We start from the raw sequence: 24,216 nt of genomic DNA, 5'->3' as shown, positions 1-24,216 counted from the left end.
CAGATATTTAACTATCCCTGTGGCAGGACTCCAAAACCCACACATTCCTACAGATTCTTTTGCAGAATCTCTCTGCCTCAATCTGTATCATATATAGTCACCGATCACTGCTGTCACCCTGGTCTGCCCCTAGCAGCTTACTCCCTTTTTTCCCTCAGAAGGTGTTTCACCTCTTAGGTTTCCTTTTGATCTTCAGCTTTCTGGCTTAGCACAACAGCTGCCTTAGTACTTAAAGACATGCCTTTAAGTGTACCGATTGTACTTTTGTTTGCAAAGTAGTCGGGAGCTTTGTGTTGCTTTCGTGTCTGATCAAACCTTATCAGGGCTCTGCAAAGGATAAAGACCGAAATAACTTACTTTTTATGAACACAATTCTTCATGAACTGCTTGGAGGAGATGCATGTCATGACTTCTCCCTATCATGTAATGGCTCTTGCCCATCATATGAAAAAAATGCCAGTCACACCTATCAGATGGCAACCACACAACTGTTAATGCAACGAGACACACATACAGCCCTGCAACCCATCCTATCACAAAGGAGCCACTATGAGATGGGGGAAAGAAGGGTCCGGAGGGGCCCACAGGCCTTCAAAGAGTTTGTGTGGGCTATGACCTGCTCTTCAGCCATGACTGAGAAGTCTGCTAGGAAAGAAGAGGGCAGACTAGGTAAGCCATTCTGACAAGCTAGACCTAGCCATAAGTAGTTTGGGCACCCCCCAGTTGAAGGAAGGCCAGAGCAGAAGAACTGGTTTACAGTGGGAAGGCCACTGATGAACTGCACTGAAATGTGTGAAATCCCTATTTCCCACCTACAGGTAGGCAAGGAGTGGGGGGAAGGTACTTGCAGAGGGATAAGACAAAAGGAAATGGACCAGGAGTTAGAAAACTTGTCTCTGCAGTGGAGTGCCTGGCTTTTAACAGCAAGTGGAACTGGCAAAACTTTGCTTTAGGGATTGCTGCAGGCACTGACACAGAAACAGAATCAAATCTGGCAGGAGTTGGGGGGAGGGACACAGCCAGAGAAAATAAGGGAGGGAACAGCATACTAAACTGGAGATCTTGAAGATAAAAATCATTCTTGTATTTAAAGCATTAAAATAACACTATTTTTATCCACCACTTCCAAAATGAGCTAGCATTGGCAGTTTTAATTATGGGCTGGGCTCTTCTTACTGGTACAGGGCACGGCAGTGAACTGCCTCAAACGTGCCTAAGAACGGAGCTCATTGCTGTGACTCCTGACTGACATTTGCACAGGTGTGAGGAGACTCCAGCTCAGCACTTACAAGAAAAGTATGAACACATTCTGAAAACAGGGAATAAAAATAATATTATTGGGATATTTCAAATAATGAGATGGATTTTTACCTGCAGATTTTTAACTTGTTGCTCTCTTCCACATTTTCTGGCCACTGTTTAGCACTCCATGGTAGGCAGAACAAAAGAATACTGTCTCCAGGCAAAAAGGCTGAAAAAAAATCTAAATGATGGCTTCCCATCGGGCACTCAAAGGGATGTTTCATCTTCTCCTGACTTTAACCCGCAGCCTCCCTAACACAGCCCATAAACAGCACACAGCACTGGAGAACCATATGTGATATAACACGAAGATCAATTTATTCAACTATGACTACAGGGTCTAGTTTTTTTCTGCATAATGCATTAAGTTTGGAATTTACTGGAAGCTGTCATTGGGGGTTAACTCCTTCTGTGGCTTCAAATATACAGTGAGTATTGAGTACAGTAATGCTCATCAGGTTCACAAGATGAGGAAAAACAGCCTTCCCGCTTTGTTGGAATAAGCATGATTCATGGTTCAGAACTTACATTTGCATAGCTAATTCTGGCCTGTCCATTAAAAAGCATATCCTGAAATTTCACCTCTTTTTGTATTCTTGCCTACCCAGTGAAAGCTGACATTGCTTCACTTGAAACAGAACTGAGAGAGTATAAACACTTCAGCTTTGCACAAATATTATTTTTCCAACTTGTATGCTGCGAAAATAGACAGCAGTCATTCAAGCATTAGACAGTTATTTCTGTGATAGAGAAGGAAGCAAAGATTTTTTAATGACAGAAGAGACTCTGTGGCAAAACCTGCGACATTCAAAACACACACCATTAGGAACAATTCTGACTCAGAAAAAACACAAATGTGCCTCCACTCTCACCTCACCAGAACAAAACCATGCAATTGAATCTTCTAAGTAGGTTGAATGGAGTTTCTGAACCCATTGTTCCTTTCCCTTCAGCTAGTTTAGAAAGCAGTTTGTAGAAACGCTTCTCTCCACTCCTGCCCCCTCAACAGTCACACCATTAACAACAACCTACTTCAAAATATGACAGGGCTCTTCATTCTTCATAATGGCATTGGGAAGGGTGAATCATTTGTCCTGACAGAGGCACATATTCCCTCCAAAAGCTTAGTTTATATTTCTTTCCTTTATCTCTCTTACTGCAAGAGAAATGAGGAATGTCCACTGTAAAAAGTCATTGAACCCTATTTTCAAAGACCTATTTATTAAACTCCTAGTTTCCAACAGGGAAATTCAGGAATCCACCCAGTACAGGTGGAACAATACTTCAGGACATTTTCTAACAACGTTATGGCCAAGCTATTTCTATTAGCTATCAAGTATTCCATAGAGACACATCCTGACTCTTCAGTTTATCTGCGAGGCCACATACAAACTGAAAAATCCATGAAATCTTCAAAAAATTAATCATATTTTTAAGGTATCAGTGCTGCTTACATAAAGGCATCCCTTTATTACTAACTAGCAGTCCTAAGTCTCTGTCTTGTGATATCTGCTTAACACGAAGACAAATCTTGTCTGCTTTTTTAGGACCATCCTCACTGGACAGGCTACAGATGGGAGGAAGGCAGAGCAGTTTTGAAGTCTGTATCATAAGGCAAGTGACTGCATCTTCTGCTAAACTTCTGGGCAGCAGAACACATTAGGATCTATGGTAGGGATAAAGAGGCAAACTTCAAAGTGTTACGAGCTTCCCACTATACTGTATGGCCAGACCCAGCCATCCTTCCCATGGGGAACTGCAGTGGTGGTACTGTGATGGACAGAGTAGGTGGGCACATGGGTACAGTTCCTACTTCTCCCTTGCACAGACAACTGTCCTGATGGCTCATCACTGCAACACCAGAGTGGGCAGCCACACGGCATGCTGTGCAGATGGAGCCCTGTCCGCAGCTCCCACAGGCCACTGCACAACCAAAGCCGCACAGAAATCAAAAATAGTAACATACTTGCTTGGCCAAACACTCACAAATGACACTCCTACAGGGCTTTACTTATATTTAGTGTATGGCTTTGTCATACTTAACTTTTCGAAGGGCTTCAGGTAACTAAGTGCTGGCCTGGCATACACAAACCACCACATGGGTTTAACTGATTAAATTAAAGGAGTGGAAGTTTTATACTTTTGCACGTGGATCTTCAAATACTTTTAAAGCTGATTTAACTCACTATAGGTTATATTAGGAACAAGTCTAGCCAGCGTGAGAGTTGAGAATTACCACACACAAAGTTGTAGCACTTTACTCAATCGCTTCTAAATTAACTATAAGCTCAAGAGGTGTGAATACTGTATGTGGAAAAAGCTTTCAGGTTACTTTGACTACTTACCTGCAGCATTTTCAACAGGAATAAAGAGGGCTAGATAGACAGCAGAAAATAATTTCTTCCCAATGCAAAATGGTAACAATTTAAAGACTGATCTCTATGCTGGCAGCATGCAGCAACTCAGGTGGCAAAAAGCCAAATCTTCCTCCTGAAACAACAGTTCAACTCTTGCTAAAGTTAACTCTTGCTACAGTTAAACTCTTGCTAAATGTATGTCCACGGCACTCCAGTGTATTTAAAAGAGCAAACTAATGTAGAGGAAACTGTGTAAATAACACCTAAAAGCAGCTGCTGTGCCTTATGAAGAGTTAATACAGATGCGCAGATGTTTAACAACACTGTTCTTTCACTCAGCAGACTGACAGGCGCTTGCAAACCCACTCTGGTCTCAGAGAAGAACCTCCAGGAAAGGTCGTGAAATACGTTAGTTAGGGGGTAGATTTTTTGCTCAATTTTTGAAGTAGTGAAAATGCAGCACGAACATTAAGACTGTGACAAATCACACAAAACAGGAAATTCAAAGTTACGCTTGACTCCCCCAGGTTCCCTTCAATAGCGCTAGGTTGCTTAGTGAATCAGAAAAAGTATCACTCCTGTATTTGCCATTTCATGCTTTTATTTTTAATTTTATTTGCTTTAGTAATATCCCCTTAAAACTACTGACACACTTTCCTGACAGGTTTTGGAAGTCATAAGGCCATACCCACCTTACCTTTTGAAAGGCTCTTGCCACATGCAGCTTTTCAGAGCTCTCAGCGGATCCCTCCTTTGGGGATGCCACTGCAGAGCGTCCTTCACACTCACACATCCTTTCTGACATCTTGTTTTTAATGTTCCTTTTTGATGCCAGGAAACGCATATTTTGAGAACAACTGTCTGCCTCATAGGGAAGTCTTCAAACCATTTTAAGAAAAGTTACTGATTTGTTTCTTAAGCATTATGAACACAAAAGCTCTTCCCTTTTTCTTTTCTCTCCAGTGAGAGAAAATATCTGCACGGTTTCAGTTTGCAAAAAACCAGCAGTCCTACTCCACTACTCTAGTTATTTGTTCACATCCCTCATTGCACTTTCCCCTCCCTCGCAGAGGGATCAGACCGCACCTTACCACACCTCCCTCCCCCTCCAAAAGGCCAGTTTGACCCAGAACAGTTCTCCAGTCTAGACAGCTATCTGACTACACAAACACAATAAAGAATGTGGTATGAGGAGCGGGAACCCACGGCGAGGGTAATGCAAAACTGTATATTTCAACAGCAGCAGCACTGCTGAGGGCAGAGAAAAGTTTCTGTGGATCTATGGCTGCAATTACTTCTGGGGCAGGGTCAGGCTGCCCACTGCGCCTGGGACACAGGGGACCTGCTGTCTGCTGCTGTCTCCAACCTGACTGCGGTCTGCTTTCAAATGCCACTTGCCCTACAACAGGAGATGTCTCAGCCCTTCCAGGAGAGGAAACAAGGGCTCTGCAGTCATTCTTTTCTGCCAGGCATCATCACTGTTAAGAGCAGATGGGGCTTGCCTAGGACTCCTCTGCATGGGTTATGACGCTTTGGGAAGCCCTCCAAGGATTGATGTTTCTCCCCAGAAATATTTGCAGAGGCACCTCAGGATGGGCCCCATAGCTGTTTAAATCCACTATGAAAGTACACGGGAGGTTCTTTTAACTCTGAAGTGTAAAAAAAGTACTTTTGGCGTCTCAAGTCAGTTAACAACATTTATGGGAGACATCTGAGAAGACAGGTATTACTCTCTGTGACTGTTTCCTCAGCGGTACACAGACCTAGCAGATGTCTCCTCTTCACAGGATGCTGAAAGAGTCAGAGCAGTCTTGTTTTTAGAATATACTTTTTTCAAGAGAAAGAACTATATAAAAGGGACAGATAGTACAGTGAAGCACAGATATCCTCTGTGTGAAGTGAAACATCTGATTTTGCTGCAGATCTGTAATACGAACACAAAAATAAAATTCAGCCAGTCACTCCAATTCTGCTTTGTTTCAGGGGAAAAGTCTGATGAACATCTGCCTGAAACTACCACTAGTCTGGGAAAATGCTCTACAAACCCAGACTAAAAGTATTGCCTGAGTTTCACCTTTTGCTCTGAAACTTTTGCTGAACTGTAATTCCCATCTCTAATTTCGAAGGGCCTGATTCTGACTACACTTCCTTTTCTGTAAATGGGAAGCAAGATCCTGTGGACCAAGGAATAAAACTTTAGTCAAACAAGCTAAACCTAAATAATGAATTTGGGATTCAAAAATAAGAAAATCAAAAGCAGTCTCAAAATGTAACTGTTAACTGGACCGGGCTCCATCTGTTCAAATATTGGTTTAAGTGTCACATTCACAAGCAGGAAATATTTCAGAATTATGAAGCACAAGGGGCACAAACAGCATAAATAAGACATAAAAAGATTTTAGGTACAATGGCAAGGTTTGGAGTACATAAATTACAGTCCTGCTGTTTGGTGTTTTATTTTTACCTAGGTAGAGGAATTCAAACTGAAGTTCCTCAATCTTTTCCCATGCAGGATTCCATATTGCACCTGTTGTGTGACCCTTCACAAGTACACCTTTTGTGTCAACTGCTGGAGCATGATGAAGTCATGAGTTAGGGGGTGCTTTGTGCCTCTGACCAGGACCCACACATTCTTTAGGCATGACCTCAGTAACCTATACAGCCAGAATTGGAAGTGACCGAGCAAACTGGCTTCAGCCACAGCTCTTAAGTCCACCTTAAGCAAGGAGGTGCTCTGCATGGGGAGAGTCCCTATCTTGTCCAGTAGAAAACTATATGTATGTGTCCTGGTTGCTACTGAACCAAACCAGAATTTCCATGGTATTTTATAACACACCAGTAAGTATGGGAAGAAGCTGTGTGCACACAAAGACTCACAGCTGCCCATTTAAAATAAGCATTTAAATGGATTAACCAGACAACTGTGCTTTCAAACTTGCCATCGGTACACAGTTACATGATTCAGAGGGATTTATAAATATTTGTTTTTCCAGATAAAAGGACAGCATTAGTGAGACTTTTTAAAGTGCATTCACTGCCACTATCCCTCCCTCCCAGCTGTAAACAAACAAACAAGGAAATTACACAAAAAGAAGAATGTGTTTAGGGTGCAAAATTTGTAATCACAAACTAAGACTTGGGGATTTTGGATTAAGCTTAATATAAAAAGACAACTTATTAATGTAAGGAATATAAAAAACCTAATTTCACTTAGCTTTCTGAAGATCTCTGAACTTGAGGAATACTTGAGAGATCTGGAATTTAAGTTAAGGCATGTCCCCTGACCAGAGGATGATCCTACTGTGGTACCAGTTTACAATATACTCTACAGATTCTGGTAAAACAGAATTCTATGTAATTTCTTTCTTTAGATCTGAATATAGCCCATCCCTCCGAGTCTATTTGAAAAACTGTTTCCAAATAAGAAGTCTCATTTAACAAGTCCACATCCTTAACACACACAGAGGCTTCTCTGTCGGTCACTGATGGGCAAACATGTTTATGCGGAAGCTCTGTTCAGAGCTCTTTTTACTGTGAGAAGCCATTTTCCTCCAGGAAGATAATGTTTATGAACCATTCTGTCCCCATACAGCAAGTTTTGAATGACAGATTCAGGAAAACAGTATGAAAAAAGAATTACTCTCTTTCATAATCCATCAGCTCAGCTAAAAGAGTAAATCAGAGGAAAGTTGGACTCAAATGTAATCTCTTGGGAGCAGAATCACTTTGAATGGATTTTGGGAAAAATACACATCCTTCTTGAATTCAGTAGTTTGGATGGTTATATTTGTCTCTGTCAAGTTACATGCAAAGAAACAGAATAACAGAATTTAATACCCTGGGGACATGTTCTCTTGATAGATGCATCTAACTTCCACAACCGTTAATGGGAATTATACACTGAGTATTGAGAAAAGGGCACATGCATAAAAATACACACTTCTAATGATATTCAACCTTAGGAAAACTTTCAACTCTCTTTTGCTGATTTCTGTTGCAGAAATTCTAGTGCTGTAGCATGCTGTTAGAGAGCTATCAGATTTCTTGGTAAAGAAGTATCTCTACCAACAAAGCAACATCTCCTTTATCTGCCAAAGGTAAATTTGCTAACATATCCCCCAGGTATTAGCTGTTCCTTGTAATGCATTTGCCTTTGAGACTTTGAATCACTAGCTGGCAATACCATCCTGCTGAAATAGGGGAAAGAGTAATCAGTTCCTTCATTTCTATTTGAGGCTGAAATTTTACTGGGCTTAAAGAAAAATAAAAGCCATGGGTGAAACCTGCTCATTCTGAAATAAATAGGTGTTTCATCCCTAGAAAGTTCACAGAAAAGTCTTTATCTTCGTCATAATTTCTAAATCATGTGCGAATAATTCATTCACTATACTATAAAATAAGAGTATTTTAAAGACAGTCTATTCTGCATGTGTGTGTGGTTCAGCAGGTAAGTCCCCATGTTAAAAAAAAATAGCCCTGGACACTAAAAAATCTGCATGCAGGAATACATCAATTCTCACTCCATACAACAAAACATTACTCACTGCTTGCAGCAGCCAGCCCCCAGCAGGGTTGGCATTACAGTGTAAGGTGAGGACATTCCTACGTTAGGCATAGCTCAGTGGGAAGGAACTTGCCAGTCTAAAATGTTTAGTCTACCTGCCTGAAGATGTGTGAGAGACTGCAGGCTCTTACACTTTGTTTATGATGAGACAGAATAAAACTGTAAATGTGAAATGTATACATGGAGTTGGATTTCTATGGTTTTCCCCTCCCAGTTGCTCTAGAGATAGTCGTTGCTTCTGTAAACCCGCTATTTCAGTTCTCAAGCTATATCTTAAGGCATTCTCCAGACCCTAATCTTTCACCAGCACTCTAAGACAGCATATACACTTACAAGCTTGTTTAGAAGAAACACTGCAAAGAAGAAACTAATTTAAGTGTCTACAAAACAATTACTTCTATTGAAGGAGTTGTTTCAGGGAGAAAGCTGGGAAGAGATAAGAGAGAAACACAAGATCAAGGATATCAAGCAGCAGCTCAGTAGCCAAACTTCCATTGCCTCTAAATTTTCATTCGAGTATCTCAAATTTCATCCAATTACTTCAACAATTTCTTTCTAACAACTGAGAAGTATGATAGGCAAAACATGATGACGTTTCATAAACTCTTAGATGGTGCAGTTCATTTCTGGCAACAGCATAACATTCCTCATCCTGATACCACAGGACAGAAGATGTTTACTGTCACATGTATTAGTCAAATTTAATAGGATAAGATCTACAGCAGATGCTAATCTGTGATGTCTGAGTGCTGCTATGTCAAATTATACTAGCTGATGTTTAACAGTTTAGAGTCACTGAATGTTTCTGGATATTGGTCATAGCACATCATCATCCTTCATCTAGAGGGCACTTATTCATCTGTAGAAATCAGTTAATAATCTGCACGACGTCTAAGGGCTTCTATGAAATGCCTTGATCATTTTAATCAAATGCCAAGTGGATTAATAATTATGTCATGAAAATACTATTTCAACAGCTGTCATTGATGAAGCTGTGCATAACACGGCCATAGTCTAAGCTGAACCACTCAGCGTCCCTTTAAACATTCAGAGGCAGTTGCACGCTTTGTTATGGTTTCTGGTGTAACTGTTCAGTGACATGGGCAGCTCATTCTCTAAAGCTGTCACTCTGGCATTTTTCACAAACATTGCACTCATGTAGAACACAGTATGTCTTAAAAAGTGTTCTCACAAAACACAACAACAAGTTTTTCAAATGCAGTAACAGTTTAGGTTATACCAGAGGAATGTACTCTGTAGGAACAGAGGCATTTTTTTTTTAATTCCTTGGATGCAAAATTTTATAACGCAGGCATATTTGAAATATCCTTGCACAGGGTTAGTTAATAGAGTAGCGTAACTGTTTGTTGCCTCTGGAGATGCTAGTCCTAATTCTGAGAGGGGCATGAGTGATACCAGCCTGGTGGTGGTAACCTGCTTCATTCATCACAGATTTGTATGTTACAGGACCTCTATGCCAGGAAGAGCTGGGATGATGTTCCCAGTCTGGCCTTCCGTGAGTGAAATCATTCCACTCAGCTAGTTTTGCAAAGCCCTAACTTCTCTGGGTGTATGTTTTAAAAGCAAAATTCTGTTTGGATTTAGAGATCTGCGTTGGGAAGTCTATCACATCCCTCGGCAGGGCTCTAATAATGAAATTATCCTGTTTGTTAAAAATGCACACCCTGTTTCTGGAGTGATTTAGTTCACCTACAGATTTCATTTGTTGGAGAAGATGCTTGTTCACCTTTCATAATCTCATCCCCCACAGAATCTAAAACACCAAGTTAGCACATTTTAACACTTTATTCTCCATCAACTAATTAGGGTGAACTTCCACGTGAGTTCTCCTACCCACAGCTTAGCATTCCCACAGAACAAATTTACCTAGGTTGCACTACTTTACATTTGCCTCCAGGCAAATGCTCCCTGTTACTGGTGTTTATGTGATATGTGGTATCTTATTAAGGCATGGCAAACTGTCTGCATATCTGACCAAATCTGTATCCAGCCAGGGAATAGCAGCTGTGGGTACTATTCCTAATTCTTTTGTTCTTCATATGTTCAAAATCAAACAGTCCATAATTTTCAAAAGGCAGGCAATCATTAACATGAAACTCTTACCTGAAAACCCTAAAAAGGCAGTATGGTTCCCTGAACAAACAGTACCACCTCCATCCTAACCCATTGCAGACCTAAGGACAATCTAATGGAAATTACTGCTCTGGTCAAAGCTATCTACACCTCTGTTTCAACAGCACAAAATGGAAACTTAAAACAAAATCCACCTTTTAAAAGGAAGAGTGATGACTGGTAGTCTAACTAGCCATGCTAAGCAATAGCTTGGAAGGGCAGATGTCAGTGTTTTCTATTTCTAGGTATGTGGTTACAATAGTGGTAAATGCCTTCTCATTAACTTTCAAAGGAAGATACTTCAAATAATTAGTGGTTTCCTTCTAGTATTTGCTACCCACCTTCACCCATGAGGAGGCCAGTATGTTTCTGACTTCAAACCACCAGTAGGTATATGCCTGACCATCATATTACAAGTTACCAGAACAAAAAAGCAAAGTTAGGGGAAGTGCAAGTTGACTGAACTGTGAATAATATATATGTAGACAACTGAGGGAAGAGTTAGGCCTTAAACGGCCAAACTGAAAAAAACTACAAAAGCTTCCTTGTGCATCACCATTCCCTGGCATCTCCCAGCACACAGCCTCTTAACTTGAAATAAATAAGGGAGAAAAAAAGTGCTAACCGTGTCTTATTGAATTTGGCAGGGTATTTGAGGCTGATGAGAATTTCTGAATGCTCTGAGAATTTCTGTTGAGAAATAACAGTGGTTATGACTCTCTTTGAACCTCAGTTTCCCAATCACAATAGACCAGTGTTGAAACAATCTCTGTTCATTTCCCACAAGTTCTATAATTGTCTATAGAAACTAATTAACGCATCAATGCATTATTTTTTTGCCACATGTTAAGCAGAACTAGTCGAAACTGCAGCAATTCTAATACAAATAACTGTACTGAAGTTTAATGGTGACATCAAAAGTACAGTGGATGAAATTCTAAGAAGCTGGAGATCTGGGTTTGGGTCTCCAGAGACTAAGAGACTGAGCCCAGGCTTCTCAATTCCTAGCTCACTGCTTTAATCACGCATCAAGATGCAAAAGCTGTTCCCAGTTGTAAGTCATCAACAAGCCTTGCCTCCTCCTCCTCCCATGTAAAAGAATAAGCCTTTAACCCCCTTCAGCATGTACAGGAGGAGCTTTCATGCCTAACAGATACTTCAAAATCTTCCTTTTAGGGTCAAGTGCCTACTTTTTAAACAACTCAAAATCTACATGGGATATGCCTGAGTCCTCATTCTGAATTCCATGTTCCTGAATTTTGGAGATTTAATTTGAATCACATTTTTATTTTCCTTTACACACATTAAAGGCAGGGAACATGTACATATGGGAAGCTTTAGGCTGCTTCTTGTTGTGCTAATATTCGCGGTACCGGTGTGGCCTCAGGGAAGAGAGGGAACAGCAAAGCCCACAGCCAGGCAGAAACTTCAAGGCAGAAGTATAAAATGTGAGAAGGAAGGATGTGTGAGAACAGAGTTGATGGAGAAAGAAAAATAAAGATGAAGAAACACTTTTTAGTTGTATTCCCTTTTCCAGAATAGTTCACCAATCTCTTCCCAAAGAATATCTTCCTATTTCTATTATCCAGAGGCAAAGAGAGATATGGCTTTAGTTACAACCAGACAATGTGGTATTGCTGTTTACACGCAAACTTGGGCTATGCCAGCTTTGCAAGCCTGATGGCCTGGCACTGTACATACCAGATGAGAATACTACAAATGCAATAAAAGGATCAGCTTCCCAGATTTTTGACTTAAGGCATTCCCTTGTGGTAAGATTGGGTGAGGAAATGGAAGAACAGACTGAGGGGAAGAGGGGAAATTCAATAGCCCAGAAGCACATATCGCTGACCTAGTTACTTTGTGAAAGCTTCAATAAAGAGGCTTACAAAGTCATGACTATTACATGGTCCTCTCTGATCTTTTTATGAGGATGAAAAACGGTTGTTTTCAGTTTAAAAAGGAAAAAAAGATTCTGTATGTAAAGTATCTCTTTGTTGCACTGTGAACTCCCTGGAGAGAGTATCAGTCACCCTGTAGGGGCTGGAATAATGAATGAATCCATCATGGAACAGGCTTTCTTCTACTTTGACATGCTTCAGGGGACCACCCGCACACACATCAACCCTTTCTCTGCAGAGTACCACCTCTAAACCCCTGGCCAGTCTCTGCCAGCAAGGATCCTTCCTCTGGGAGCCCATCCCTGATGGAGTTTAGATACTCTCAGGCTGAGGACTGACATGACCATGGACCTCCTACTTTCTGGGCAAAGGCTCCAACCACTGTAGGAAAAGGAGGCAGTGCAACCACGTAAATTCATAATGGGAACTGTGGGGAGGTAGAAGGTACACTGCAGGGTGGCTGGCCAACTGCCACCGCAGAGCCACTGCAGAATCATAGATCTCCTTGTATGCAGAAGACAAATGAGAAGGGCAGATGCTGCATGCTTGCAGGCAGAACTAGACAAAGGAAATAAAGGATCAACCACCACCTGCATATGATAGCTCTTCTCTTGAAATCTTCATGGGTACCTGAGCACAGACTGACAAATTTGTGCTGTTCAAAACCTCATTAAATTGTTCCCATTAGTGAAACACACAAAAATTTACTTCTGCATTCCTGCACTCCTTCTATGAGTTTCTCAAGAAGAATGGGACACCCTGGAGTCACTACCCAGTCAAGTTACAGGAAAGCATAAGATAGCTACAGAGATCAGGGGGGAGTATCCCGAGAGCGGGAAGCGACCAACTACCATGTGAACTCCAGAAGCAGCTCAGTGCTGGTTGGATGCTGAACTCGCCCCATGTGATTTTATTATCTTTCCATCTTATCACTATTGATAACATAATGAAAAAAGATACATCCTTAATTGTGTATATGTTTACAATGCAGCCCATTTTAAGGTAAGAGGTAAAAATACCCCAGTCTATGTAATGTCTTGCTCAGGATAACAGAGTAGTGCTGCTCAATGTTAATTAGTAGCTTTACAGTGAGTTGAAGTAAAATAAACTAACATGTAGCTACAGACCTTCCTCTAGCAGTGGCCTGAAATTGCACGGTGGATACTGTCTAATGAAGGAATATCTTAAGAGACTAGACAGCTGGAGAAAAAAACTGGAAGGGGAAAAAGTATAGTTACATCTACCATATTTCCCCAAGCACACACTTTAACGGACAGAAGATATTCACACACGCTACTCTCCTGGAGTGCTCTGGGTGCACAAGGATGCTAAGTCCTGATGTAACTGACTTCAGATTTGCTCCAGCCACAGAGCTCCCAAAGCATCTGGAAGTTGGTCAGGACAGCCTGGTAACACTAAAAACAGGGCAGCAGTCAAAACATTAAGAAATTTCAGCTCCCTTTGAGCACTAAAACCTTTCTTAAACCGTTGCCTAAGCCGTACAATCAAAACCACTGCTGTTCTGCAGCTTTATATAGTAAGTTGTCAATAGTATCTGAGCTATTAATTAGATCTCATGGACTGGACCAGATCAGCATCTCAAGACACATAAGAATCCTGGACAGCTGCTTCTGCTTCCTTCACTGAAAATAACCAGAAGTGATAATCCATTATTAATCATCTGTGGTCTGTTTCAGAGTTCACCTTCTTGTAAAGCAATATTCAAAGTGTGCTTATATTAGTTAGTGAGATGAAATCTACAAAATTACCACATTATCATCTAAAAGCCCCAGGCACCACCTAACGATGCCAACAGGTGACGTATACATATGATGTGCTTACTCCCATTCTGAGCTGCAGAATCCACAGCAGGTTTAAAACAGGAGGGAGGTGACTTACCTGCAACTCACATCTAAAATATTTAGACCCAGAAGAACTACAGGTTAACTCTTGGAAAATCTAACTGAGCCCCCTTTTCTTTCTAAGTCAATAAAATGAGTACAGCTCACATACTACTCTTCTGGGTGAAAAGTTAAAAAAAATTAAAAACCACATCCACATTCTGAGGAGTTTGCCCCTTAGTCCTCATTTCCCATTCTTCACTTTGCTTCCTTATTAATTGCACCAGCACTAGCATCTTAGCAGATGAGGAGGGACCTTCATTTTTCACAGAATCACAGAATCATTTAGGTTGGAAAGGACCTTGAAGATCATCCAGTTCAACCACTAACCTAACACTGACAGTTCCCAACTACACCATATCCCTCAGCGCTATGTCGACTCTACTCTCAAACACCTCCAGGGATGGGGACTCCACCACTTCCCTGGGCAGCCCATTCCAACGCCTAACAATCCCTTCTGGAAAGAAATGCTTCCCAATATCTAGTCTAAACCTTCCCTGGTGCAACTTGAGGCCATTACCTCTTGTCCTATCCCTTGTTACTTGGTTAAAGAGACTCATCCCCAGCTCTCTGCACCCTCCTTTCAGGTAGCTGTAGAGGGCGATGAGGTCTCCCCTCAGCCTCCTCTTCTCCAGACTAAACACCCCCAGTTCCCTCAGCCGCTCCCAGTACGACCTGTGCTCCAGACCCTGCACCAGCTTCATTGCCCTTCTCTGGGCACTCTCGAATAATTCCATGTCCTTTTTGTAGTGAGGGGCTCAAAACTGAACACAGGAATCGAGGTGTAACATACAGCTTGGGAAATGTGCATGAGTGCTTTTGGAGGAAAGGCCTGGTCTCAATGAGCAATCATCCCTTTTACTGATTTCTCTTTTTTTTGGGACTATCTATTCCTAACCAATTAATCTCCATCCTCTCAAATTCTCCTCCCACAATTCTTCCTGGGCAAAACACCTTAATGATACATTACAAGTTTGGAAGCATCTTCTTTCCTTCGACTGCCTGAAATCTCTCCTTCCTAATGTTCTGAGGACTTCAAAATACTGCAGTCAAATTACTCCTGTGCTCCAAGAAAGAGAACTGGATCACTCCGGCTCCTGTAAGACTGATAGCACAAAACCCTCCTCGAGGGAATTACAGCCTCATAACATACAGTTGCCTATTATTTATTCCGTGGCCAGATTCTCAGCTGGTATAAATCAGGGCAGGTTCCTTGCCTTCAACAGAGTAAAACTGATTTATGCCAGCTGACAATCTGGCCCTGCATGTGTTCCACTTGCACAATGCTAGTTTTTAAAGCAGCCCATTAAAGTGCCCCAGGCACATAAGAACCACAACTTGGGTCTTTACTTGGAAAATGTTGCTCTGAGGAGACGAGTAAGACTGTGAAACCTTACTGCTGCTCTCTGAGTATGTACTGTTTAAATTCACTTGCTTTTCTAAAAGAAGGAAGTTTCTAAGTCCTGACAGAGCCACCATGACCTTGGGAACACAAGATGGATTTTCTAATGTCTTCTGCATAGGTCAGGTTTTTTAACTGAGTTTAAATGCTGAATTAAATGAAGTCTACAGGTATACCAATGCAATGTTTTGGAGGAACCAATCAACTGCATAGAGGGCAGAGGCTATCTTTCAAAACGTGTATTACTGGTGACTGTAAACAAGCCAGAAAGTATATGGTGTGACTTTCAAATCACAGTGAGTTTATGGCTTTGGATGCTTGATACGTCTTTCTTTTTTACCTTAAAACCCCAGGTATCTACTTATAGAGCAGAACAACAGCTCTTTTGGTGGTGTAGGCTGAAGTCTTTGAGTACAAACAGGTTATGTAGTAAACAGAAGACAGCTTTCTAATACCTCTGATTCCAGATTACTGTTTCAAAAGCACAACATTAACCCTAGGTGTCATTGTAGTGATGTATCTGCTGGGTTGTAAACTGAAGGGTGCTTTAAGTGTGAGGAAGCAGAGACCTCTATATGTTCCTGAAATCCATTAATTTCAGCCAAATTTTTGCCAAAATACTACTCTGGGTGAGTGGAGAACTGGTATCCTAGAATCAGACTATCAGGACTGTTACTAATAAAAATTGTGGTTCCTTTGCATGACAGAAATTTCTGAATACAGTTTGTTATTATGATATGAAACAAAACCTAGAAGACACCAGTCATTCAGAGCACTGCCATTCCCACCCAACAAGGAGAAAACGAACACATGGCAACAGGTCAATCTAACAAACACTGTCAGGAAGAATGTTTTTCCTGCCCCACAAAGTGCTGTAACATTTCATAAATTTTCATATTCACAACCAGAGAGAAACCAAAATCATTTGAAGTGGTGGGTGTGGGGGTGTTTTTGCATGCATGCACAATGAGAGTCACAGCCCTCCAATATCTTGGGGCAGTGGATAGGGGGAGCTCCAGATTCAAACGTGCATTCTATGAGTCAGACCAGGCACTTGATCCTGCCTTTCTTCCATCCTTCACCAGTGATTATTCTAATTATTGATTAATGGTGATTTCTCTTTCTCTCTCTGTCTTTCTGTATCAGAAATTCCACTGTGGACTAGGGGGGAAAACAAACAAAAAAAAAAAGGTTTCCTGATGAAAGTTTAATGGAAACTGGTACATTTCCACAAATTGTTTCAGTTTTGACAAATCAGCATTTTCCCATGAAAAACAGTGTCAAAAACTCTCAACCAGCTCTAATTCTAACCAGATCAACTCAGGGATGAATGCCAGCAGGAAGTTCTTGCTAAATACCAGTTGTTTGAGCAAAGGAAAACTACTTCTGCCCCAGATGATCTTCCCAGAGGTAAAAAGGCTGTAAAACTCATAGGAAAAAAAAGGACAGGTAGTTCCAGCTGTAACAACCACAGTGGCATTCAGAGCAAGAGAAAGGAAATGGCATATTAAAAAAAAAAAAAATAAATGCACAAACATGGACCGATGGGCAACTAGTATTTCTCCTGCCACTGCTAATGCTATTGTTTCTTAAAATCTGAAACAATTGCTAAACTTCACAGCAATGCAAGCAAATGGACATTAGTCCCTGACTCAGGAATCTATATAGTCTGTGGGGCAGACCCCTTAATACATGCTCCAATTTAAATTCTGCTGCAATCCCTAGAAGTTAATGGATACAAACAAATGATGGCGTGCAATCACCAGGAGAAGTAGAATTAAGCAACTTCTGGTGAGATTTGTTAGTTCTAACTACTACTTTGGATGAGTTTTTCATCGCTGGATGGTGTTTGAAGTGGTTTGTTCTCTCTGCACATCTTACCCTAAACATCTAACTAAATCTGTGTTCTTTCAGGCAGTAGGATATAAATGGTTGTACTCAACCAATGCCAGAGCTGTTTCTCTGTCTCTATGCCAGAATAAAGACATGCTATGAAAAATAACCTTTGAAGACTTAGCTAGGTTACTGATAACCCAATCTTGCAAATATTTATTATCAACTTATTGCTTACAGTGGCATACGGATCAGCGGCATTTACCTGAACTACAAGGCCTTGCCCCAGTGTGTATGCCCACTCCTTACTGTAAAAGGAGCATCCCCTGTAGTAAGAAGTTTCTCTGTTGTTTCTTAATACAACTCTTATCACTTCCACCTGGCAGTGAAGTTTAACTTCAAAGGACTTATAACTAGTCTGTTGAAAACAAGGTATATTCTTTCCTATTAATTTTGGTATATTTTAACATTCCAGAATTAGAGTTCATAAAAAAACCACAAGTATTTTGTCATGACCTTTTATTTTATTCTTGATTGTAAAGTTTAAAAAACGGTTCCCATTATCCTACAAGAAAAAAGAAATGAAAACAAAATTTAAGGCTAGAGACCTCTTATGTTAACCAAAATCTCAGCACTAAAACTCTCAGACTAGGACTCAGACAACTTTCTTTTTCCTAACAGGACTGTCTCTCTACTAGTCCATGCTGAAAATCCCTTACATTCTCCAACATCCGCACAGAACTGGTTGATACCTTAGTCCATTTTACCGAGTTTACACTGCTCTGGCAATACAAACCAGCTGATGTGCCTGGGATGCGCCTACCTAGCAATATCCCCTGAGTCAAAGGTCTCTGATGTGGCAAAGAAGACACTGCACCGCTGCTCTCCCACCTGCCTCTGGACAACCCTTTGTTCCTCAGCTCACCAGGTGCCAGAGGGGCTGCAGGGACCATGGGCAGACCAGGACTGTAATGACCTGCAGATGCCAGGACCATGGGGCACAAAGGTGGCTGGAAGCCTTGACTTTCACTGTCGTATCGTACCAACACTCAACTGTAGCCATGCCAGCCAGCATGGAGACTGCATGGATCACTTTCAGATCAAAATCTGTATAGCACTAGTGATAGTATTTCATACCTAGCGGATACAAATGCACCCTATTATACTAAATCCAAGAGAATAACAAATTGGGCCCAACCAGTTGTTTTTGCTCATTGTTGCTATACCATGAGACACAGCTCTTCTGAAGTCAGAGGAGTGACAGTGACGCAAAGTGAACGCTAGCAAAGTGTATTCATATGCATGCAAAGCACAGACATACATTATTGAGAAGAAAAAAAGTTCCTATGCCACAGATGCAGAAATGTCAACTTAAAAATATCCTGCAGAGGAAATATAAGCATGGGAAACTCCAACAACTGGTGCTACAGTAATGCTTACGCTCTTTTTTCACCCCCCAAAAGAGCAACTTCTTTTTTAAAAGCCTAGTCCTGAAAAAAGAAAACCACAAAACCCCCAAAAACCAAACCATGAAGAATTTTCCTTCTGGTAAGAACTCGACACTGTCATTGATCCTATGTTCAGAGTTAACCTTGTCACAATGACAACTTTTATCAGGCACTGTTAGAGCACACTGTATCTTTGAAACTGTAACAATTCATCCCAGAGAAGAGTATTTAATTTTGAAACAACGCCGTTTGGCTAAATGTAGATTGTATAATAGCAAGTGTTTATAAAATATAAATGAAAAAATATTAGTAATATGAAGAATCTGAATTATTCCATTGCCCTTTTTTTGAAATTACTTTTGAAACTGTTTCAGGAAACTTATATGCTATAACTCTATGTAACTCTACTGATGTTAATGTTCATTTGCAGCAGCTTAAGATCTGGCTCATCATTTTTTATTAGAAACTATTCCTATATGGAATTCACCATCTGAATATTACAGAAGCATGTTAAGGCCAAGGAGCTCAAAATAGCAATTAAACAAGTGATTTTCAAAGTCTCAGGTATAGAAGTCTTAGAATTCAAGGATACCCCACAAGTAGAGGAAAATGCAGTAATATCTCTGTTCTATTCCTACTTCGCTCCTGAAATAACTGGAAATTTGCCAGTTTTAATGGGGGGTGGGAGTGCACTTTAGATTTGATCATGTTACAAACATGTTCTACCATGTTACAAAGATGTTTGTTCTCCTACCTCCCTCTTGCAAATATCTGAAGCTCTAGATTTGATTTTGTTACTATAAAATTAACTGACTGTGATATGGCTTTTAAAACATAAGGAGACAATAATGCAAGTAGAGTTTGCCTGAAAGGCAAAATTACGTTCCTGATGTTCAGAAATGAACAATTATTACACAGATTTTTCTAAGGAACAAATTTCTGGTTTTGATACCCCAAAAATAAATTACAGATCCATATTCACTTGGAGACAGCAGCGTCAACTTCTCATGTGGGCAACTGCTGGTTTGCACTGCCATGTGTTGATTTTATGCTCAATATAGCATTCACAATCATTCAAAAAAATCATACCTTGTCCTTTTACTCTATGGGAAAATTTTCAATTACTTGTGTATAGTACAGGACATGAGAGCATCTTTTTCAAAATAGACAGTTCCTACTGGACCTGCTCACAAATTTGTGCTTTTGTCCAGAATCTTTATGGGAACGTGCTGTTCCTGTCTAATATTTTGCTGTGAAGAATGTTAAAATGAAGTTTTAGTTGGGGCTTTATTAACCTCTTCACTAACAAGAGCCAGCTGGTTAACAGGCATACCTGAGAACTGAGCTCTCCTAAGCCTGGTATCTCTTCTGCCTCATTGTCAGTGAACTGCCAAGCTACTGATTATTACAAAGTAAGTACTCCTTTTACTGTTTTGTTTTCCCCAAAACATTTGGCAGCTCTAGTTTTTATTTTGATGCCAAATAACAACCAATATCCAAACCTCAGACTTTCTGCCCCGACAGAACTGTTATTTTCTGACCAACTTTTCCTGTTATACACAAAATAGAATCCTACAGTGATTATTAAAACAATTTTTGGAGCTATAGGATAGATTATCTGATAGATTACCTGCCAACAGGTCTACTCAGTTTTAGTTATTGTAGTGTGTAGATGAAGATCAGTATGAAAAATGCTGAACTGTAACCAATCTATATATTTTTTTCTCACTGGACCTATGACAAGAAAGAACAAACTTTTAAGCTAGGTCCATTTTTAAAATCTACCTGTAGTTTGAGACTGTGTATACTGGTTGAGTGAAAAAAAAAAAAAAAAAAGGCATAATAATACATAACACAAGATTAACTGAAGTGGAGATTTTTCATTTAAAGCTTTTCGTGATGGGAATCTGCAAAAAAATCAGGACTGGGGTCAAAATAAAAGCTGTCATTAGTTGAGTATGATTTATATTAATCAGGAGTAATAAAAATATATATCAAAATCAACAAGAAGCTTCACACCTCTAATGTAGCCTTGGGACACCAGAGTGTCGTACTCCTAACTGTTTTTTTTTTTTTTCATCTGCCCTAAGCCTCCATGAGTAACTTTGCAGGTATGTAAAACCTGTTGACTTTGACAGGGTTATTAATGAAACATGAAGTTAGTCATTCTGTACATAGCTATTGAAAGCAGCTATACAAGAACTATCTAGTTTATGTTATTATATTTTAGTAACAACTTTGAGATCATTATTGGCCATGAATGCACCACAAGGGAGAATCAGAGGCACGGAGCAAAGTTTGTAGAAGCTCAGGTGTCTGCACATCTTACCTGAAGACTAAAACTAGACATGTGGTATCACAAGACATCTCAGAAACCTACTTAATTCTTCAAAGCTGTTTCAGATGTAGTTGTGCTGCAATCTGATGTTCTCTTTTTAGGTTCACCAGTTGTGCTGCAACACGATTTAGGGCCTAATCTTGTGGTTACAGATGTTAGTTCACATCTGTGGGTTAGTACTGGTGGGACGGAGACCCAAAGCTCCTCAGGGCAGGGACCTTGTTTTTGCGGCAGCACTTTAAGCTCTGAGTACATTCCAAACTCTCCTATGAAGAATGCTGCAAGCCACAGCCTCAGAAACCTATCCATCTGAGGATGTCTTGGTGAAAACGCAATGAGGGATGCGAAGTGTCACTGAAAGTGAATCAAACAACGTGAGCACCGAGTGCTACAGGAATGCCTTGCTACTCTCAGTCCAACCGCTCACAGTCACGACTTCATTCCGCCGTAGGCAGAAACTCACATGTAAACCAACTTTTTGGTAAGCAGCTGCGGATCCTGGCAGCCCCGAGCTCGGCGGCCGCGCACAGGCCCTCAGCTCTGAGCGCCGGCCCGCACCGCCTCAGGCCACGCAGCCCCCGAGAGGCACCTCCCGCGCCCCCCGGTCCCTGCTCCCCGTCCCACCGGGCATCCCACAGGCGGTCCCGGGGGCTGGATGCTGCACCCGCGGCCACGCACCGCCGGCGGCGGGACCCGCGGGCCGCGGCCGGGCGGGTCCCCCCGGGCCCGGCGCCCCCCGGGCACACGCTGCGGCCCGGCACCAGGTGCGGGAGCTGCCGCGGCAGCTGCAGGGCCGGGCAGCCGCTCCCCCCGGGGACAGCAGTCACCTCCCGTGCTGCCCTCCCCGGGCTCCTCCGGCCGGACCAGACCCTGCTGCATTTCCTGCCAAATCCTCTCTTTTCTCCCCCGCTCTTCCCTCCACGGACGGACCTCCGTTGTTTTTTGCTGTGTTTTTTTTTTTTGTTTTGTTTTGTTTTGTTTTTTTTTTTTTTTTGCCGCGAAACCCCGATTCCCAGTCCTTTCTTCCCCGCTGGCTTTCCAGCAGGGCAATAAACAAACACGCTCATCCCTCCCGAAATGTCTCCAGCCTCAAAACTTTCTTAGCAACCGCGTCCCTCCGTCCCGCGGCGGACGCCTGCCTCCCTCGGCCCCCTCCCGGCCCCGCTCCTGCCTCCCCCCGGCCCCAGCAACTGTCAAGCGGGAGCGCCGGGCCGGCGCGCACTTACCCCGGAGCAGAGCGGGGACGGAGCTGCCCATGAGGACCCAGAGGGAAACGCGCAGAAGCAGCCGCCGCAGGCTCCTCGGCAGGCGGGGAGTCATCGCGGAGCCGGGGCGGCGGAGCCCGGGGGGCGGCCGAGCCGGGGGGCGGGGGGCGGCCGGGCCGGGCGGGCAGCGGGGGAGGCCGCGGCGGGGCTGGCGGGGGAGCGGGCTGCGCCGCTCCGCTCCGCTGCTCGGGACTGCGGGTGACTCACTGAAAACTTCACTTCGGCGCTGCAGGGGAAACAGGAAATCTTAAACTTCGCAAACAGCTGGGCAGGACTTTCTTACTCTTACAGTAGTTCCCTCTCCCCCTTCCCACAGTCACCCCCTCCCCTACGCTCGCCCTTTTTCCTTTCTTTCTTTCTTTCTTTCTTTTTTTTTTTTCTTTTTCTTTTTTTTTTTTTTAACATGAAACCTCACCCAGTTTGATGTCAATCATCTGCCAGAGGCCAGCCCCTCTCAGGTCTGGCTCTCCCACCACAAGCGCGCCGGGGCCAGCCCCGACGTGCAGCCCGGATCTCTGCGCCTCCCTCCCTCCCTCCTGCCCTCCCTCCCTCGGCAGGGAGCGGGCACCGCCACCCGCCCGCGCTGCCGGGCCCCCGAGCGACGCGCTGCCTTGCCAGGGGCTCAGGGTCGACGGGAAACCGCCAGGTCGAACGGTTCCTTCTCCCCGGTCCTGTCATTTGGGGCGTGGGGACTTCCCAGAGCTCCTCCTTGTATCTGCATCCCTGACCTTATCGATGCTGCTGCAGCCCGTTTCCCCCTGTGCACAACTGATACTGGAAAGTCAGACGTAACCCCCGGATGAACTAGAGCAGGGGGCAGAGGAGGTTGAAGTCAGGGTAATAACAGGAAACGTTCACACAGAGTAGCTGGGCAGTTTGCAGATGTGGAAGCTGACTGGGACAACTTGTCACCTGCCTCTTTTTTTTTTGCATTTTGCTCCCAAATGGGCTGAACGTGCACCATTTGGTCCCAAATGCTGTGTATGCGACACAGGTGAAGTTCTTCTCCATCCCCCTCCGAAACAGGTTTAGCTTTTACCAGAGATTTTGCCTTCTCCAGAAGGGAGAAATTGCACATAGGATTCAGGGAGTAGGTCCACACCAGTGATACCAGCTTGGCATGGCTCAGACAGAGACTATAAGAACCATTGGACTCTCAACTTGAATAAGGCCTGAGCTTTCTGCCCATATAACTCCAGCCAGTGCATAGCCAGAACTTGTCTCAAGACCCATTTTTGGTTCACAGAGCCTTCCTTCCTCTGTGAGTTAAATGACTGGGCATTAATGCAAAGGTAAACTGATGCACATGGGGATAGTTTGAAGGTGTCTGTTCAAATTTTGGTGATTTGCTTTTATCTCGGTTACAGCACTAGTTAAAGGTACAGATCTGGGTATTTCAGAAAAAGGGCTAAGCCCTCAGGGGGAATATATGTAATCATGCTCTGAATGTCCCAGATCAACTCTGCGTGAATTTGGAAATGTTTGCATAATCCCTTTAATTGGCCTATAACAGACATAAAAAATCTCATTGTGATTTTATGTAAATTTAGTTTTAAAAACTCCCTAAATGCATATTTTCACAGTGCAGTCCCAGTTTATGGTGCAATTTCTCATCAACCTCTTCAAGAGCATTCCCTCCCCCCCCCCCCCCCCCCCCAATACAGTCAAGATTCTCCCAAATACAGTTGCCACCTTCCAGAGGTAAGAAAAATGTTGGGACTCCCCTTTGTGCACAGACTGGAGTGTTCTTACCAGTTCCTGTGCACCAGCTC

General features: G+C 42.5%; 1 protein-coding gene across 1 annotated transcript in view; it reads right to left on the bottom strand.

The window, feature by feature from the left end:
• The window catches only part of TGFBR2 (transforming growth factor beta receptor 2), a 67,440-nt gene extending 44,658 nt beyond the window's left edge, over positions 1–22,782 (bottom strand). The window contains exon 1 of the mRNA XM_074900574.1: positions 22,406–22,782. Coding sequence (XP_074756675.1) covers positions 22,406–22,499 — 94 coding nt within the window. The 5' untranslated portion in view covers positions 22,500–22,782. The remainder of the gene's footprint in view (positions 1–22,405) is intronic.
• Between the last annotated feature and the right edge of the window lie 1,434 nt (positions 22,783–24,216).

This window comes from Athene noctua, chromosome 2, assembly GCF_965140245.1.
Source record: "Athene noctua chromosome 2, bAthNoc1.hap1.1, whole genome shotgun sequence".
NCBI lineage: Eukaryota > Metazoa > Chordata > Aves > Strigiformes > Strigidae > Athene > Athene noctua.
The sequence above is the reverse complement of the archived record's forward strand: the minus strand, read 5'-3'. Positions and strand labels throughout refer to the sequence as shown.